Source organism: Salminus brasiliensis, chromosome 1, assembly GCF_030463535.1.
Source record: "Salminus brasiliensis chromosome 1, fSalBra1.hap2, whole genome shotgun sequence".
In the NCBI taxonomy this organism is placed as follows: Eukaryota; Metazoa; Chordata; class Actinopteri; order Characiformes; family Bryconidae; genus Salminus; species Salminus brasiliensis.
The window spans coordinates 80,056,374-80,076,673 of NC_132878.1; the positions used below are offsets into that span (position 1 = coordinate 80,056,374).

Below are 20,300 nucleotides of genomic sequence, written 5' to 3' on the forward strand. Positions count from 1 at the left end.
TATTACACACTGTTTGTTTACAGGCTCTCCAATGTTGATCTGAATATGTCTTTTTATGATACATACAGTTGTTCAATATTCCAGTACAGATAGTGCCCACAATATATGTAGTGAGATCAACCAGCAGGCCATAAAGGCGTGAATTTATGCTTTCATGATGATGAACGATTCTAGAAGAAGTAGATTCTACTCAATCCAGGAGCAGTTAAGTTTACTTTGTTCTTAGCATACTAGTATTTTTTAGTTGTTAAATATGCGTATTTGTAGTTGTGTAAAAACAGACTTACTGTTTTCTCATAGATTTCAGTTCACTATACCACCCACTACTTAACATTAAGGTACATAGATATAAAGGTACTTCTCATAAAACCCATTCCTTTGACAGACATACTCATGCAATCTTAGCATAAACACAAAACAGAATTCCTCTCTCCAGACACTAGTGAGAAGCTCTTGACATTTCAAACCTGTTCCTCACAGCTTTAGGCAGAATCATTAACTGCCATTCTAATCCATTAAGGAGCTAATGAAACTGCTTAGTCTCTTAAATGAATGGGTGGGTGATGAAGTGTGTCCTTAAGATAAAGAGAAAGATGAAGTACACGAATCTGAGGACACTGTCCACAGACATAGGCACAGCACTGCTGCCCCCTAGTGAGGGAAAAAATCCACTACAATCATGCCTGGCCACAGTGAAAGCTCTGTGAAAATTTTCAGTTTCACCATCAAAACAAACCATCTGTGAAATTATAGGACTCTTATAACCAACAGTGTTTGCTAGTGTCATTCAAATACGGGGGAGAGGAATTTGGTACATTTTCAGAGTGCTGAGATCATAGCAGCCGCCCACCTGTGGTTTGTCCATTCCTGATGGCACATCTTGGTCTCTTCTTGCGTCCAAGTCAGGATCTGCACAGAGTAAAGAGCAGGGGAGAAACGTTAGCGTGGTTTGTGTAAGTAAAAAAAAACTCATAATGCTAATTATTTGGAGGAATTATTATATTGGAGAAGGGAAGGGCTTTCAATGTATAATTCATACATCAGTGAAAGTGCAATCTGCAGTGCACACAGTAAAAGTAAAGTAAAAAGTTGCCATTGGACATTGGCTTCCTTCATCAAACACGGATATAAAGACAATTTATGCATCCCGTATTAAATTCCCACACATTGTTCTGAATCAGTGCTGGATTATACACACTTTCAGAGTGCTTCTGATGCTGTACCTCACCATGTGGTGTGTGTGTCTGTGAAACAGAAGAAACAGACTGCAACAGGAAGAGGTTTACTCATTAAAAAAGTTACCATTTTAAACTAGGGTTTAAAATGGGTTTAGAGTATTTTGAACCCCTGAATTTCATTATTGGTCATATAATTTGGAGAATATCATAACAAAGCAGTGAGAAACGTTTAGAGCTTGCCACATAACCACCACAGCAATAACGCTAATTTCCAAGCTTCCAGTGCTGCTCCTTTAATAATGGTCCCTAATTCTTATGTAGTCTCAAGCATTTTGGAACTGTGCTCAGCAAGTCATATTTTACAACTGAATATATCAGTTTTATAATAAACACTATGATCAATTATGACTGATTTGAAATTTAAACATTACAAATTACAATCAGCGCAGTTGAACTACCACTTCAGATCAATGAATGAATCATGATGTACCCTGAACTGTTTGTCCACTATTTGTCCAAAACAGACAGTAATCATGTAATCACACTTTTAGGAGCATGACAGTGATGTGTTGATGTAGGCAGAAATCTCTCAGACTATATATAGAGAGCATCTCTGTGACTGTTGTACAAACTGTGAATCATCAGAGGCCAGAAGTAGTGAGGGAATAGAGAAATCTGAGGGACGTAAGACAGGCTTATGGATGGAGCTGCTGTCATGTAGCCAGGCAACACCCGAGAGGGAAAGGGGGATTTGTGGGGAAACAAGTTCATAGGTTCCTCTTCTACTGGGCCCAAGGGGGTCTCACTATGAGTCACCACCGTGATGAAGTCATGGCAGCATGACCTTATCATGACCTTTATGTGGCCAACTTTTTCCCCTCCAAAATGCTGGTGGGGGTGGGGAGTGGGGTTATTTATGATCTTCTTGCTGGCCGTTTTTTTTATAGTGAAGAAGATCTCAAGCTTCTGTTTCATGTAAGAACTGGGTAAGGAACTCTACAGAAAAAGCAGTCTAAACAATTACAAATCTTAAAGCTTAATCAGAAGTCTGCTCACTTAACAGGCATCTGGTTAAGCAGCTAAAGTTTGTAAGCCCACACTCTGCTTATTTATTCATACAAATGTACTGGAGCATTGTAGAATGAGCTAAATATTTTTGTTATATATTGTTTACTAAATATATTAATGACCAATAATCAATAAACATTGCTATGGCTAAAACAATTAGTCAACATTTTGATACCAATTATTGAAATTGCTATAAATACACATACTTAATCAGCATGGACTTTAACATTAACACTGAGCATATGTCCAGCACCTACTCAACCTCACACTTCATAATCTGTTCTTACATTGGCTATAGCCTTTCATTATCTATCTGTCTAGTTCTTAGAGTAATGTTATTTGTTTGTTTATTTGTGCTGTGCGGGTCAACCTAAGATGGGTTCCTCGGACTGAGTCTTGGTTTCTCCCATGGTTTCTTCCTCTTGTATGATGGAGTTTGTCCTTGCCACTGTCGCTACCATTGTCGCTTTCATTGTTGTGCTTGCTCATTCACCTGAATCTCTGTAAAGCGCTTTGTGACATTTGTTGTGAAAGGTGCAATATAAATAACATTTTAAATATATATGTTATTTACATTTTAATAGTGGTTGTCAACCCAAGCAAGCTGACGAATGTACCTAATGAGGTTTGCAGTTGCTATATAAATAAAATTAGGTGCTATATAAATAGGTGCTATATAAATACAATTTTAAATATATATTGTTGATTATATGGTTGTCAACCCAAGCAAGCTGATGAATGAACCTAATGAGGTTTGCAGTTTGCCAATAAGGTAGGAAAAGAAGAAGAGCAAAAGAAGAGAACGTTTTTATTTGTCTGTCAGTCAGCCGCTGTTCCATTAGCACACTTTCACCAAAATGTGCTACTGATAGGTATAATTCTTTATTAGCGAGAATGCTTTCATGATGAAAGTATGAGAAGTGGATACCGTGTCTGGTTTTCCAAGAAACTAAATTTGCTCCAGTCCACTTGATATTAAACTGAAAATGAAAATTAAGACACACCTGAGCTAAAAAATATAAAAGTAGGTAAGTCCTTCAACCTAAGGAAAAAAACTACAACCTCAGAGTCTGGCTTAGATTTCTGCGGAAGCAAGTCCTGCATGGTCAAGGACCTTAGAGAAAAACATCCTGGTGTGGATTATGAAGAACTCTGAAGCAGCCGCACAGTGAGTACACAGCATCTTTCCCTCCTTTGAGTATCTCAACATGGGTACATTATGGGTAGGTTTATATAGTGCAATAGATGTATGAAGTGACAGATGCTTTTTTTTTCCATTGGTAACTTTGCTCAAAGAGAACATTACTTCAGTTTGTCTGAACTTTGCTCTTTTTACTCAAAGCTCTTTTTCTTGAAATATGGGAGGACATTTCTCTCATCATTACAGATCTTCATGACAAAACGTGTCATTACTGTCATGAAAAATCACGTAACTCTATTTTTCCTGTTTTTCACTTTTTGACATTATCGGAAGCTGGTAGATGCTCTTTACATTAGGATAGTAGCATGTTAGATGAATGTCTAAAGCACTACCACTTTGTGCAAGTTCAAATCTCAAGCCATCGGCAGCCAAAGTCAGAGAGAGCACAATTGGCCATTCTCTCTGTAGGTGGGTAGATTTTTTCACTCTTAAGCGATGCTGGCCAGCACAGGCATCTGTTATATGGTGCGGTGGAGCTGGTAATCCTGCGCTTTAGGAAATAAGCCTGCCTGGCGAAAAAGATGGTGACTGGAATTGAATGTATCGGAGAAGACGTGTTTTTTTGCCCAACAGTGACAAATGACTTGTCAATTAGTATACGTGGATAAATGAATTTCAAAAAATAATATATATAACTCTTCTTATTAAACAAAACTTAGGTCTGTACAAATAAACTTTTGCAAACAGAATTTCAAGAGTCTTCCATAAATATACTAACTGAAAATATGATTTCAGCCAGATTCCACAAACATGACAAACATATGTTTCAGGGTACCAGAAATGCCTTGCGGGCCACTAACCTAAGCCTTCAAATTACACTTAGCCTCGCAGTCACTCATTCAGCACTGCATGATCCATGCAGCATGGCTCATGGTGGTCTCCAAGGCTGCAGTGGATGCGAGCTATAACTACAGACAGTCTGGGAGTCAGGCTTCACCACACACACACACACACACCCACACACACACACACGTTACAGATCAGAAACTGACCTGTGCGTCTCCATGAGATCGGCCCTCCTCCCTGCTTGTTCTAATTTGCCGTATTTTCATAGCCTTTCTGCATGTTGCAACACAAGCTGGCCCAGCGTGGCCTGCACAGACAGGAAGTGGTCTGCATCTCGTTATGGCCTAGGCCAGACCACAGGCGCTCACGGACAGCCAGACATGAGAACCAGAGGGCAGAAAAAGAACAAAGCGTTGAGGAGGTGAAGACGGTGAGATAAGACAGAAAAGAAGGGAGGAGGTAAATGAGAGCCAGAGGTCGGGGTTTTCAGAGGAACGGTGTGAGAGAGGGAAAGGAGGAAGTGAGGGGAGCGTGTGTTCTACTGAGGGGTACAAGTTCAAGTTTGAGAATTCAGACTGCTGGCTTGAGCTAAGTAGCAAATGCAATTCACACAATCTTTCCTAGAACCCAAAACAATCAGCCAAGAAATGTTAAGTATTGAAAGTTTGCTTCCCTAGATATTTTTTTTTACTTAAAAATGTCTGTGCACTGTGCAAACAACTAATGAGCACTACCCCCCCCCCCCCCCCCCACACACACACACATAAGGGGTTAAAATAGACAAACGCAAAGTAAAAATGTCTTATCTCTTCTTTTGTCAGAAGAGAAATAAAGCAGATCTTAATATGGCCTCATATAAAATGCTAAATTCCTTCTCCTAAACCTCCCTTAGGAGAAAAGAGGATATCAACATATAGGTAGTATTGAGCACAAAGGCATGAGATCTCCATCTCCTGTAGGGTTTTTTGGACAGAAAAGAATAAGATCTCCTTCTGCACTGATAGAGAGTTGTAGAAGAGAGTTATAAAAAATGCAGAGATCTTCAACTTATCTTATATGACTTAGTTGAGAAGAGGTCAGGTCAGCCTGACCAGAAAGAGATAAGCCACCTGTGAGACATTATTTTGATTACAGTGAGAAAACCAGATAATTGTTGCTCAAGTCTCTGGTCTCACTAATCTCAAACCAGACTCGATGGCTGCTACTACAGTTCATAGCTAACATTTGTATTAATACTATGTCATGGTCCAGTGAATAGTCCTCCCCACAGTTTGTGCCATGTCATTCGAGAACTCCTAGGACGTTCTGTCTGATGCACAAAGCCTTATTGTAATTCTGGGTGACCATTTAGCATTCTCAGCTCATGATTCAAGCCTGGCCTGGTCATGCAGGTTTCTCCTTTAAAAAACCTGGAAGATTCAACCCTTTACTTCTAGGGAGACCACCCAGGTGCTTGTTCAGTCTCTCGTCATCTCGAAGCTTGATTACTGTAACTCTCTCCTCGCTGGTCTTTATATACATACCATCAGGTCCTTGCAGCTGATCTGAAAATCGGCACCACAACTCATCTTCAACTGTTCTGAGTTCAGTCATGTCACTTCACTGCTGCGTTCCCTTCGCAGGCTTCCTGTAGCCATCTGCATCAGATTTAAAACTCTGAAGCTCACCAGCAATTTCAAAAGCAGACGTGCACCTCCATACCTGATGGCAATGGTTAAAGCTTGGTGCATATACTTAAAGCCTTTCAAGCTTCAAATACTTGATTCACCATAATTTAAGATGCATAGAAGACAAGCGTCAAGACTCCTCTTCATCTTGGAACCCAGATGGTAGAACACATTTCCACTGGCTTTCTGAACAGCAGAGTCACTCACTAAGTCTGAAGACCCAATTCTTTGAGATTTGAGCACTTAAATTCAGCAAATCATGCACTTATACACAATGTACAATGCTGCACTCAGGTGATGTCTTACTTCTGTATTTTGGGTCTCTTTATCCATGTACCAGTCCTGCTCTTGTTCTGGCAGTATCAATAGTACTTTAGACTCTTACCTATTTGCTGCATGGCAAGCCGCTTTGGATAACAGCATTTGTCAATGATGTGAATATAAAAGTAAATGCATGACCTTCAGAATCATGGGGGGGAGCAGGCAGCAGGCATTTGACCCACCACTTTTCCCAAATACTGTGGCGATGCCTAGTACATAATGAGAAACAGACAGTAAAACAGGGAGCTGAACTAATTAAAATCTAAAATTTTGGTCGGTAGGGGGTATGTTTCTACTGCAATGCACTTAGGATTGCCACATCATGCAATCTAAACTCGCACCATTACTTTCTAAAACCTTTCCAAACTACAATTTGATGTTCTTCAGAGAAGTTGCTATCTGTGGTGCTGAATGCTTTTTGTTATTCAGTTGCGGTAGTTATCCTTGGCCAATAAGAGACCAGATACTTTTGAACCAATCATTTTTGCCTCACCACTTACAGAGGTGTGGCATCCCCCCGATGCACTGCAAGAACCACAGAAACAAGCTCAACATGGTTTGGGAGAAAGTGTATGTGATTAAGGATATGCTTCACTGCAAAAAGAAGCCTATTTTGAACACAATACATGTCTTGGCCGGCTGACTCTATTTGTGCCAGGGTAAAAAAAGTTTTGGAAAAAACACTGATTTAACAAACTATACACCTTTACTGTGTTCTCCTGTGAAGGACTCTATTATCCAGCAGGCGATGCTCTTTTTATGAGGTCATGACTATCGTGTATCCTGTATGTGTGTACTACATGTGTAAACGTGTGCGTCAGACCAATGACAAAAAGCTGACACACAAACTTTAAAGCAAAGGGTTCAAACGTGCAGCTCCCAAGAATTCACGGCAATGAGGCTATAAAGTAAGCAGGTGTGGAGTGGGCCTGAATCAGCAGCTCAGCTGTTCTCACTTCAGACCTACTAATAGACAAGACATGCCGAAACAGCCCTTAGCTCCCTCCTGGGCAGGCATCGACAATGAACGCAGTCTGAAACTAGTAACTACAATTGTAACATGCGCTACAACTGAAAGCAGGGAGACAGCTTCCTAATACATGAACACACACACACACACACACACACACACACACACTGGGTGGTATTTAACATTAAGTCTAAATTACACTGCCAAAGGTCCTACACCCACCACAAACAAAAAATATATAAAAAATATAGTCAACATTTTATATGAGGCCTTGTTTATTTTAAATGTAATAATATACATACTAGTTTCACTTCAAGTAGTATTAGACCCCATGGATTTTATTTCAATTTCTGATATGAAACTATTATGGATATTAATCTTATGCACTCTCAAGTACATGGCATGTACAGATGTCATACTATTACAAGTACTATTGTACTGTCCTAGGATGAGTATATAACTAATGTGTTCCATATTATTAAGGACATGTAGGTGCTGTACTATTACAGGTACTGTTATGGCATAGTAAATTCTTCTAGATACTTATGAGTACATACTATCACAGTTTATATTCTTACTTTGCTAATATGGGTACAATTATTACAAGACTCATGAACACATTATAATGGAGACTTTTTTCTGGGACTCATGGGTGCTATGCTATTATGGGCACTATTTATAGAACACTATTTATAGAACAGAGGCTCCATACTATCATGGATACTATTCTTATAGTTAAGTGTAGGACAGTTGTGACAGTTGTTAGGGGTACTACACTTCTATAAGTGCTAGTCCTATGGCACCTAAAAGGTACTATATTATGAGAACTGTTCCAACAGCACTTATGGGTACCACACTGTTTTAAGTACTACATTGTTATGGCACTTATATGTACTACACTACTATAAGTACTTTATCCTTTAGCCACTTATGGATACTACATTATTATAAGTACTGCACCCTTATGGCACTTATGGGTACTACACTACTATAAGTACTATATAGTTATTGAACTTATGGATACAACACTATTAGAAGTACACTCCTCTGTCATTCATGGTTGCTGCGCTACTACAAGTTCTATACTTCTTTGGTACTTTTGGGATCTTACATTATTATAAGTACTCTATTGGCACTCATGGGTCCTACGCTAACAAAAGTACTATATTCTTATTGGGTCCTATGGGTCCTACAATATTATAAGTACTATATAATTGTGGCACTTTTGGGGTACTACACTATTATAGGTACTACATTACAATAAGCAATATGTTCCTGTGGTACTAATGGGTACTATACTATTATAGGTAGCATTCTTATGACATTTACAGTACTGTATACTATTAAGGGCACTCAATTGGCACATTGGAATTTCTGGTACATGTGATTACTATTAAACAATAAAAGGCATAATAGTACAACACCAATAAGTGCCCAAAAACCTTTTAACGCAGCAAGGCTTATTACGCACTAAGGAGTATTATGGAATTCTGTAGAAACTGGTGGGTCTATTCTTTGGTACTCTATGGAGTACTGAGTCCTGTTTTGGTTTGAATTATTCTGCTCCTAGAACAAACATCATGCAAGTCAAGGTTGCACAACCGGTGTGGAGAAAAACCTCCCTGCTGCAGTTTTGGCTGTTTGCATTCCACCAGCAGCCATGAGGAGTGACGACAGCAGCAGGCTTTAGGCATGCAGGGCGCACGACTAAGGCATGATGTGTGAAGAGTGAGTGCTGTCAGTCTGAACATGACTCCATATCACAGGCTCACGAGTAAGGCATGATGTAAAGAGAGCATCTTGACAGACTGGTGTGTGACTATGAAGACATAACCTGCACAGATGGCCCTAAAACTGATACATTAGCCAACAAGCACAAGCATATTGATGCAAAATGCATTCAGATGCTGAGTCAACAGCACTCTGAACTCTTAGTGATGTGACACTCAGAATTCAGAATTCTTCAGAAAATGATTCACCAAGTGAGCAAGTGTGGAGGATTCATCAACTTACGAGACTTGCAGAAACCAGTTTTTACCAAAGATAGAACTGATTCTTTTGGTACAGTATCATCAGGACATGTGCCAATGCTGAGGCATTTACAAGTGGCACTGGTTAACAACACTAATATGCCTTTAAGGTGGGCAATAACTGTACTGCCATTATGGAAGCATGTAAAAAGGATCAAAGCTATTTCAACATGTTTCTTCCATGAGCATTTGAAACAACTGGCTGAGAAAAATAGAATTAAAAATAAAAATCCCATCCTAAAAGCCACAATTTTGTGCCGTACAGGTTACAATAATACTGTGCCTAAAGTGTGTTATTGTGCAGGAAGGACCTGCTCACCTTGCTGGTCGCTCTCTGTGTGTTTGGGGCTTCCTCTGGCCCTCCTCTCGGTTCGTTTGTTTCCGGGGCTTCCTCCTCCTCCTCCTCCTGTGGCCACAGTGCCACTGTGGTTCTTGCTATAGCCATTTGGAGTGGAATTGCAGGCCGGGCCGTTTTTGTAGCTGGACGACGGGGGAGTGCTTACTCGGGACAGGCTCTGCCGTTCGGCTGGACGTTCCTTCGGCTTCTTGGGCTGAGGCTTGCAGTACTCTTCCCGGCCAAGGAACGTGGACATGTTGTACAGGGGAATAATCTCTGCAAAATGGAGAGATGTGGTTTTGTCAGGAAACGCTGCATGCAGAACTACTCTGACATGACATCCATCCAAGAGCAGTTGTTAAACTATTTACACTAATACTATGTAATTACAAATACACTACTGTTCAAAAATGTTGTATTCATTTTATTGTTATTGTTTTTTCGATAACTTTTATATTTATATAGATTTATTTATTGTTACCTCACCAAACTGTATGTGTAGATGCTTTCCTCAACATTTCAAGCATTTTGAGAACAGGAAATTAAATTATAAATAAATTACGTAGTGTAAAATGTAGATTTTATCACTAAGTTTTCTGATTAGCACTTTTACAATTTTATGTACAATATTAGCACATTTTTACAATTAGAATAGTCAAAAACCATGGATCTCATTTTAAAGCAGCAGAGTAAGGATCATGGAGTGAAAAACAAGAAACAATACACAATAATAATATTGTTAAAAATAAAATTAAATAATAGATATATAAAGATAACCATTTTTTATTTAAATGTAAAAATAATATTATATATAGAAAATAATAGTGCTACTGCCTTAACATGAACCAGCCATATTTGTGTTCTCCCAGTATGATGGCGGGTCAAGCCAAGCCGTACTTGAAGCTCGAAGGGCTCTTGGTACCGATCGGCTTTTGACCACTGCCATCAAGTACGAGGGGGCGGCCCATTCTTGGCTTTGTAGGCTAGTGTCAGGGTTTTGAATCTGATGCGGGAAGCAGCTACAGGAAGCCAGTGAAGAGAACCCAGCAGCAGAGCTACATGGCTGAAGACAACCCGGGCCTGATGGTGTGCAAAGGGAGACCAGCCAGATCATTCTGGACACACATTTTACACATTTATCTGCCCCCAAAATGAGATTTATTTTATTGAACAGTAGTGCAGATGTGCTAATGTGATTTCTGACACCATTGCAAACAGCCTGTTATGAATAAACAATTATAAATTATCATCCCCTAAAGTACAGACAAAATTCAATCTTCAAAATAGCAACTACTAATGTTTCTAGCTGCACAACATATTTCTGTGATTGGTTGGGTAGCTTCCATTACCTGTCCTGTAGATTAGTCTTGTAACTGAAGATGCACACTGATTGACTGTAGGCATATATGTGTTATGCTGGTATGAAGAGCAGGAGGGCTGAGCAGGCTTACCCTCTGGGTAGATAGGGGGCAGGCGGTGCTGGTAGTACTGGTGTGGGGGCACGTCTCCGGGGCTGGCGGGTGGGTAGTAGGCCGTGTGCGAGGCTGGGATAAAGTGGGGGTGTGTCATGTACGGTGGGGGCAGGTGGTGGGTGGGAGAGAGAGCAGGGGAGTAACTGGGGGGGTAACATTCAGAGTGAGGGGTGACCACAACTCGCCGAACCCCAGTGTTGTCCTCCAGAACCTGAACACACACAAAACAATAAATAAATGTGGTTGGGACCGAAATGCATAATGTGGAAAAAAAAACAAAGCTTTACTTCAGGGCTTAGTGCCTTTGATGATGGCCATTAGTGCGCCTGCCATCAAACAATGGAGAGAGCCTCCAATTCCAGCATACCAGCCATCTCTGAGTACAACCACAACCATCCAGTGCCACTTTCAACACTAATCCAGAATGAAAACAAAACAAGGGCACGCTAACAGAACTGTGACCAAGTGGATTCCAGTGGATGTTGGTGAGAGCCAGTGCTTGAGGCTGGTTTCACAGGAGACTTAGAACAACAATGTGAACGGTGCTGACACAAGGATCATCATAGGTTAAAAAGGTAAGACTTTTGGAATCAGTGCCAAAAAAAAGTTCAGCCACGTCACATAAGCTAAGCTAGGCACTGACCAAGGGGACCATGCTGAGATCCCTGGTGCAGGCAGCTCTGTTTGAAAAATACCACTCCAGGGTATTTTTTTTTACTTTAGGCTGGGATTCTATATTAATTATAGTCACATGAGTGAGCTTTGATGCCTTACGCAACCTGCTGTGGGAAGGACAGGGGGTTTAATTCATTATGTCCACATCTCGCACTCCGTTTTGTTCACCTTTTCTGACCTTTTGGCTGAAATGCCAGCATAGCTGACCTTTACCTAACTGTAGCCTGACGTTGCCTCCTTCAAAACGACAGGAGCACTTTACAGCCTGAGTACCATGAGCGTATTTGCGGGAAAGAGAAAGGGTTGTGTATTAGGAGGACACATACTGTCAGGGCCACTTTTCTATTTGCCTGCGAGGCTGAAATCACATCCTATTGTGCGAGTCACATTGGACCACCCGAACTCATTGCTTTAGTTAATTTCGCCTGCGTTACCTGGGAGATGTAGCCTGGGGGCACGTGAATGGGTGGGATGGAGCCGTTCGGTGACATCATGGGAACTTCTGCGGGTCCTGAGAGAAGGGAGGAAAAAAGAAAAAAAAAGAAGATGTCAATCAAACAGGCAGGAAAGGATAGGCCAAACAGTAACATGATACCGTCTATAAAGCCCCACCCCCCTCAGGGTGCAACACAAAGGGCAGAAAAGTAAAGCAAATCCCCAGTGCTGAGAGAGAGAGCGAAAAAGCAGTCATCCTTCATATCGTTTAACCGAGCTGTCATATGCTTAAGAGATAAAATTAGGCTCCGAACAGCTTAAGCTAACCGCAATACCTGATGCAGCACAGCAGTGGCCTGCCACAGACAGGCCTCCATTCATCATCAGCAAAACCCCACGCCATTAAAAGAGATCTGGAGACCTCCATCTCTCTCTCCCTCTTTCTCTCTCTCTCTCTGCTGATCTGCCTCTCAGGTATATCTGTTCCCATCCAGCTGAGCCCATTCAGCAGGGCTGTATCGGATACTGTGACGCTGGGTTAAACAAACAGATTGAGTCATTGTTTATGGCTTTTCATTCTGCGTCCTGGAGCCGTAACAGAGCCGCGGGGTCTGACGGGAGCGGAGGGGGGGAAGAGATGGCCACCGCTGCCGTTTACACAGCACACACAGCCCGCTCTGTCATGGCTCTCTCGGGATGTGGCCCAAGCGCACCCCGCATTCCCCCCTTTTGCCCTTCGTTTGCTGTCGGAAAGTAAGCCCGGCCCACGCCATCCCCCAAAAGGGAACACACAGTAACTCACAGAAGCCTCAGCTGCATTTTTTCCCCCATCTTTTCCTTGGGGCTTCCATACGGATGTTTCAATTGGGGATGGGCATAGCTTTTTGAAGCTGGCTTTGAACTTGTTCTTTACATTGTGTCAACATTTCATGATGAATGGACCAATAGAAATGCTGTTATTCTGTAAAGTTGCCATTTTGGACATACAATGTTACCGCATAACAGCAACATAAAAATGTATGTAGCGATGTAAAAATACTTGACTTGACTTCAACACAATGCATCAGGATGCACTGATTGATTTTTACACCCCATTACTAAAGCTAAAATGACAAAAAATAGTAAGTGAATAAATTCTGAATTAGGTGATATATTATGTATAATGTAGGCTATCATTTACGTTCAAATGTGCCAGTAAAAATCAATTCACCTGGCCCCTTCCCGCAAAAGGCTACATCAATAACTCACAGCAGCTTCGGCTGCATTTTTTCTGTGAAGGTTTCTTCCTCTTCTGTGGGCCTTCGGTAGCCCACCAGCTGTTTAAGACATTTCTTGGCCCCCTCCTCCCCTGTAGGGCCGTGAGGAGGCGCAGCGTGACGGCCTCCGGATCACTCCGCGCCTGTAAATCACAGTGTCGCACTGATGGACTTTACAGTTTCATCTCTACCGCCCTGGCCGTTGGCCCCCGGAGGACCCGCCGCGGCCCTGGCCTCTCAATAAGGCCCCTGTTTGTGCGCTCGCATGTTTGGAGCCTCAACGCGGCCTTCTTCCAGGTGGAGGAGGGCTATATGTACACAGAGATATGTGTGGTTTTGGCTTCATAGGGCCAGCAGTGTGCACGAGTGGCGGCTTAAAATAACCCCAAACAACAAAATCCATTCAGATTGTTCTCTGTGTTTGGAAAGGGCCCATGCACAGGTATGTCAGAGAAGCCCCTGGGCCCTCCCCCCCAAACATACACACACACACCAGAGAGAGAGAGGGAGAGAGATATGGTGGGGTAAAAAGCAGGGTGTATTAGGCTCTCCAGCATGAAGAGAGGCCATTCACAGAGAGAGAGAGGGAGGGAGAGGGAGAGAGCGCGAGAGAAAGAAAGAGAGAGAGAGGCACTCAACAGCGCGCCTCCCAGACACTGGGCAAACAGCAACATTCCTACCAACTCAACAGGAGGGGGAAAGGGGGAAGGGGGAGAGAATGAGCAAAGAGAGACGGAGAGGGAGATAGCAAGAGACTCAAATGGTGAAATGTAGAAATACAAACAAAAAAAGAAAGAGAGGATATTTGCAAAAAACTGGTGCAATTCGAGCAGGCGGTGTTTGGGGGGGGGCATGTCCTTTGACTTTTTTCTGAGAGATCATTTTGGAAAAGTTGTGGGATGCTTTATGATCATCCCAGTCACATTAATTAGTGAGGTATTTTGCTAATATATTACAACATGAGGATCAGACTAAGAATTTAACTGACAGATGATGGAAAAAATGCCATTAGGCAATAAAACTGCATTTCCACACTGAATATGTAACAGAAAAAACATGATATAACTGTTTCTTTGTTTTATTATTGACATTTAAAGTGATTTTATGTGAATATGGTCATTCTGGTTCCCTTATTTGTATGAAGAAATTGCTGTAATGTAGGCTGGTCAGGCCCACTGGTCAGACCAAACCTCACACCAAATCTGCACCCCCAAAAAATGCCTTGCACAATTATCTAGTTAAATCTAGTCATAATTCAAACCCAAGACTGATTGAACTCTCAAAATGTCGCATCTTGTGATTTCAATGATGTTAGAAGAAGTCATGAATCATCTCTGATCAGAATCTACAGACTTCTTGCATCTCTCAGAGGTATATTCCTAGCTTAGTGGACTGAATTAAGACAGAGGCCAAAAAAAAAAAAGAGCGATCAAAGAGAGAGAGAGAGAGAGAGAGAGAGAGAGAGAGAGAGAGAGAGAAAGAGAGAGAGAGCGTAACTTTAGGTGAAGGTAGGTTCTGCGATGCTCCCCCACCAGGCTTCCCTGGAGCCTGCAGGAGCAGAGGGGCCTCCTCAGAACAAGCCCCTCTTTGTGCTGCAGAGAGAGAGAAGCCTTTTCCCTCTTCAGGGGCCAGAGGATCCCTCACACAAACCATTCAGCCCTGCAGGAGGCTGCAGCTCATGCTCACACACCACCACCACTGGCTCCGTGTGTGCCTGTGTGTGTGTGTGTGTCTGTGCGTGTGTGTTTTTCACTGCTGTGCCAGATAAACTCGCAACAGGCAGTTGCCAAAAGGATGCCTTTCAGTTGTTTTTTCAACAGATGCACAGAGGGAGAAGACATAAGCTGCCTCAGGATCTGAATGAATGTATAGACTGACATAATCAGACATAGACTGACTCTAAGGTTCTAAATAAATGTAGAGACTCACACAATTAGACACATAGACTGCCTTTAAGGATCAAAAGGAATGAATATACCTAAATAAATGCACATAAAGTCACACACAGATGTATTTAAAGGATCTAAATCAATAGCACACAATCACACATAGTCTGCCTTTAAGGTTCTGAATAAATGTGTATACAAGACACAATCAGACATAGACTGCCTTTAAAGATCTAAATGAATGTGTATACAGGACACAATCAGACATAGACTGCCTTTAAAGATCTAAATGAATGTGTATACAAGACACAATCAGACATAGACTGCCTTTAAAGGTCTAAATGAATGTGTATACAGGACACAATCAGACATAGACTGCCTTTAAAGGTCTAAATGAATGTGTATACAGGACACAATCAGACATAGACTGCCTTTAAAGGTCTAAATGAATGTGTATACAGGACACAATCAGACATAGACTGCCTTTAAAGGTCTAAATGAATGTGTATACAGGACACAATCAGACATAGACTGCCTTTAAAGGTCTAAATGAATGTGTATACAGGACACAATCAGACATAGACTGCCTTTAAAGGTCTAAATGAATGTGTATACAGGACACAATCAGACATAGACTGCCTTTAAAGGTCTAAAAGAATGTGTATACAAGACACAATCAGACATAGACTGCCTTTAAAGGTCTAAATGAATGTGTATACAAGACACAATCAGACATAGACTGCCTTTAAAGGTCTAAAAGAATGCGTATATACAAGTCACGATCCAACACAGATTGACTGAGGTTCTGAATAAATGCATAGTCTGACAACATAATCAGCCATAGACTGACACTATCAGACATAGACTGACACTATCAGACATAGACTGACCTAAAGGTTCTGAATGAATGTGTATGTACAGGACACAATTCGACATAGACTGAAGGTCTAAATGAATAATTGCTTTGCACCTGCAAAGAAGGAGATGTAGAAGATTTTTAGCCATATATAGCTTTCTGATAGCCCCTTTTGTAGAAACCACAGCCTAGCTATTGAAGTTGGCTTTTCTTCCACTTTTTTTGCAGAAGGCCTCTAGTTCAGAGAAATTCTTGGGTTGTTACAGCCTATTTAAGTCTATTAACAAATCTTCTATGTTCCGAACTGGGGACTATGAGGGCCATTTCGAAAGCATCAGTTGGGGTCTCTTCACGTACTCTTTTCAGCTTCAGTCTTTTAAAAGATGATTTCACATTTGCATCCAGAATTTTTTGGTTTTTTTTGTGGGATACATTTGTCTTCTTTCCTCCACTCACAAGACTGCCAATTCCACTGGCGGCAAAACAACCACAAAACATTATAGACCCCCCCCTCATGATTTCTATTTTTTCAACAAACATACCTTTGCAGATTGTGGCCAAAGAGTTGTCTCTTGGCCTCATCAAGAAATGCAAAAAATAAAAAGGCCATTGTGCTCCAAAACGTGCCGTAGTTCGGCACAAGTTTGCTTCAAGAGGATTTCTCCATCGACTTACACACACACACACACAGAAATACGCTTTTTCCACAAACTAGAGGCTCCTTCGAAAGATCCACTAATTCAACTGGGAAAGCTGCAGTAGTTTGGCCAGACAGCAAGACGACAGACAAAAAAAAGAGAGTGCAAGAGAGAGAGAGAGAGAGAGAGAGAGAGAGAGAGAGAGAGAGATGTTTTTGGAAAGAATGTATTACGTGGACCCTAGAGTGTGGTGCAGAGTGGAGGAGGGCTCTGAGCTTTTGCAAAAAAGAATTAAACTTTAAAAACTCAATCTCTACATTTTGGGACACATGTGTTTTGGGGTTTGTGAGTGATCATGAGAAAGTGTATGCGTGTGTGCAGCAGTGTGTGTGTGTGTATGTGTGTGCGTGTGTGTTTAAATGTAAAAGAGCTGTATTTGGGACATGTGGAGCAGGGCTGGAAGGGGAACGCCCCCTGAAGGGAACCCTACGTGAACAACAGGAAGTAGCCGGGTACAGTTTTCTGCAGCTTCATCTTGTTTTCTTTTGCCCCCAGAAAAAAAAAAAACGACAGCAGTGCAGAGCCACACTGAGACCCTATCTGAGTTGGAAGAGCCACCGGTGCTTACACATGCTCAACCATCCAACACTGCCTCTCTCTCCCTCTCTCTCTCTTTCTCTCCCTGTGTGTGTGTGTCTCTCTGCCTCTCTGCCTTACAAAATTAACCTGGGTAAATACAGGGATGCTATGCCAGACAACAGAATTATGTATGAGAGCACTGGGAGATCAGAGTTTCCCCTGTAGAGTGTATGTATCCCTTTCATCTGTTTGTGATTGCATGGCCCATTGTCCGGCCTATAAACACTATCAGTCTCTGTCGCTCAGATGAGGAAAATGTGAGTTGTGGAGAGGCGGCGTGTTTAATAAACATCATCACTGATCAAGAGAGCGACTATCATCACTGCTTCCACCAGCTTCAGCACAAGTGCACACACACACGTACTTTCATTAAACTTAACTAGGCTTTTGACATGACATACACAAAGGCAGATAGAGAGAGACAGTGAGGGAGAGACTGAATTATTTCTTTACATGTTAATGATAACTCCAATCAACATTTGGCAACATGAGGCTTTTCCCAGTCAGACCCATTCAGTTTATTTTTCTTGGTTTGAGGGAGAGAGCAAGAGAGTGAGTGAGAGAGACATAAGTAAAGAGACAGACAGACAGAGAAAAAGAGAGAAGCAGTTTAGCCAGCCATGTTTGTGAATTTTGAGAAAGCACATGAAAGAAAATTAATGAAAAGTTGGTTTTCTTGCTAAAGTAGAAAACATGCTGACATAGCAGCTCAGAACTGTCCTGATCCAGGGGTTTCGGTGGGCTGTGGGGAAGTGGAAGACAGAGTTCAGCACTCCCTGGCCACTCCACCCAGCGTCTCTGGACTACAGCTCCTTACAGCTGACAGAGAGCTGTCAGAACTGCTCTAAAGGCAGCTTACAAAGGTAAAGGGTGAACCTGGGTTCACCGTATATGCCGAGAGCAGTGCTGGAGACTCTGGTTGTCAATCCATCTTCAGGAATCAGCGTAAAGCAGCAGCTGATAGAAACATTGATTCATTCTCATGATCTTTCACCAGCTTCTTGGGCGCTTTACATTTGAGGAACTTCTGAATGGCACTCATTTGGCATATTACAAACTACGGCGACTCAAACTGAGCGCGTTATTGTGCACCACAATTTGTTGCCGCAAAAGAGAGAGATGACGTCAGAGGAGAGGTAAGTCTGAATGGCCACTGAACCAAGGGAGAAGGTGGTTGTGCGTGTCTGGCCACTGAGACACGGATGAAAAAATGCAGATAGATTGGATGATTTTGTTTGTCATGTGCTATCATTTCTCTCACATCAGTTTATGCATTAATTTTTTCAATTAAATAATTTTTTCAATTAAAAAATGGCGACGAGGGGCAGAAATTCAATGCTAACATGATCCACAGTTGTTGCAGTCTGCATCACCTGCAACACAGTTACATTTCAGGCTACGGCGTTGAGTACTCCATAGGTTAGGCGGTTTAGGAGTATGATATTGGGGTAGATTTGCTGCGGAAGCATAAATTGGCCTTGATAGAACAGCCACATACACACACACACACACACACACACACACACACACACACAGACAGAAGAAAGAGAGAAGTAAGCAGCTCCTGAAAGTGATGAGCTGCTGAGAGATCACAGCTCCAAATATTTGCAGTAAAAGGACTTTTCTGCTATTAAAGGAAGGTCACCAGAGTCACTACTTCAATAAAGAGCTTCATACACACTCAGACACACAGCCCCACTCAAACACAAGAGGACACACTATCTTATCTAAGCAAATCTGCTGCACCTACTGAAGGAATAAAAGGAGAAAGAGAAAAGAGCAGATAAAGGCATAATTACAGGTTTTGAACGCATCTGAAGAAAGAATTTTAGGTAATTAAGCATCCATTCTGTCATTTTCCACTTAGGCCTGTCGGGGTGTTTATTAGCGCCTACAAGCAAAGGCCAGAGCAGTTTGTGGGTCTTTGAAGAAGTGACTTTAATCCACGTGTTAATTTAAAGACACACACACACACACAGACACACACACAGAACAGCTCGCTTCGGTATACATGGCTGCTAGGCCTCCTTTCCAACCAGCCCACTAAGCTATTTTCAGTTCTCTGCTCTCTGGGCTGCTGGAGCCATAATGCACCGCTGCGTGACCACAACGCAACTGACCGCCCCACGCTCTGAAGCTTGTCCGTGCCAACCTTTCTAAAACTGCCCACTTTTATTGACATTTTCGAAAACGCACGGCATCTCTCACGCCCGACAAAAATGAAATGCAGCGGTCACCACAAAACAGAAGCCTGTCCTCTGGTTAGAAGCCCAGAGAGCCAGCCGAATTTTTCTTGTTAAACGCAAACTGGATGACATATGGAGGTTTTAATAGGCAGAAAGGGAAAATAAGTCATGTATATATTGAGCATACGTTGAAAAAAAAGAAGTCCTGGGGTTGGAGGTTAAAAGCGCACACGCTCCAGCATACAAAGACTGCATCTCGCTGCCAAATAAAAGAAACAGACTGACAGAGAGAAGCAGTTGAGCTCTGTGATGAATTGTATAGCTAGCTTTCCAAAAGGTCACATAATCCAATACGTGTTTAAGAAATAGTGAAATATTCAAAGCAAAGGCATGCGGTCAGAGGGCACTGCAGCTTATAGGAGAGCAGGGGCAGCTGGATGAGCTAATGCTGGAACAGAGTCCACATTTCTAAACAAGAAGAAGAAGAAGGCGGTGCCAGGAAACATTCTGGGCCATGGGTCCATCCAGCCTTTCTTCAGGTCATGGTTCCATACAGGGAATCTTGGAAAGGGTCTAACTGGAATGGAAATGGGATGTGAACGTTAAATGTAAGCGTTATGCACCTACCTGGCTAACACTGCCTGTGTGTCCGTTTCAGAGGCTCTGCCCACAGAGCTAAACAGACCAGCTGAAATAAGG

The 20,300-nt window shown here is 42.0% G+C and overlaps 1 protein-coding gene across 3 annotated transcripts in view; it reads right to left on the minus strand.

Moving 5' to 3' along the window:
• Window positions 1-20,300, minus strand: part of fndc3bb (fibronectin type III domain containing 3Bb) — a 76,412-nt gene that overhangs the window by 32,728 nt on the left and 23,384 nt on the right. For 2 of the 3 annotated variants that reach the window (XM_072690542.1, XM_072690534.1), the window contains exons 4-7: window positions 12,140-12,216; window positions 11,010-11,241; window positions 9,541-9,834; window positions 851-909 (exon numbers count right to left, since the gene is read on the minus strand). In XM_072690542.1, the coding sequence (XP_072546643.1) occupies window positions 851-909; window positions 9,541-9,834; window positions 11,010-11,241; window positions 12,140-12,216 (662 nt within the window). Of the gene's footprint in view, window positions 1-850; window positions 910-9,540; window positions 9,835-11,009; window positions 11,242-12,139; window positions 12,217-13,388; window positions 13,411-20,300 lie in introns of those variants that run through there. The other variant, XM_072690550.1, reaches the window with a different exon arrangement.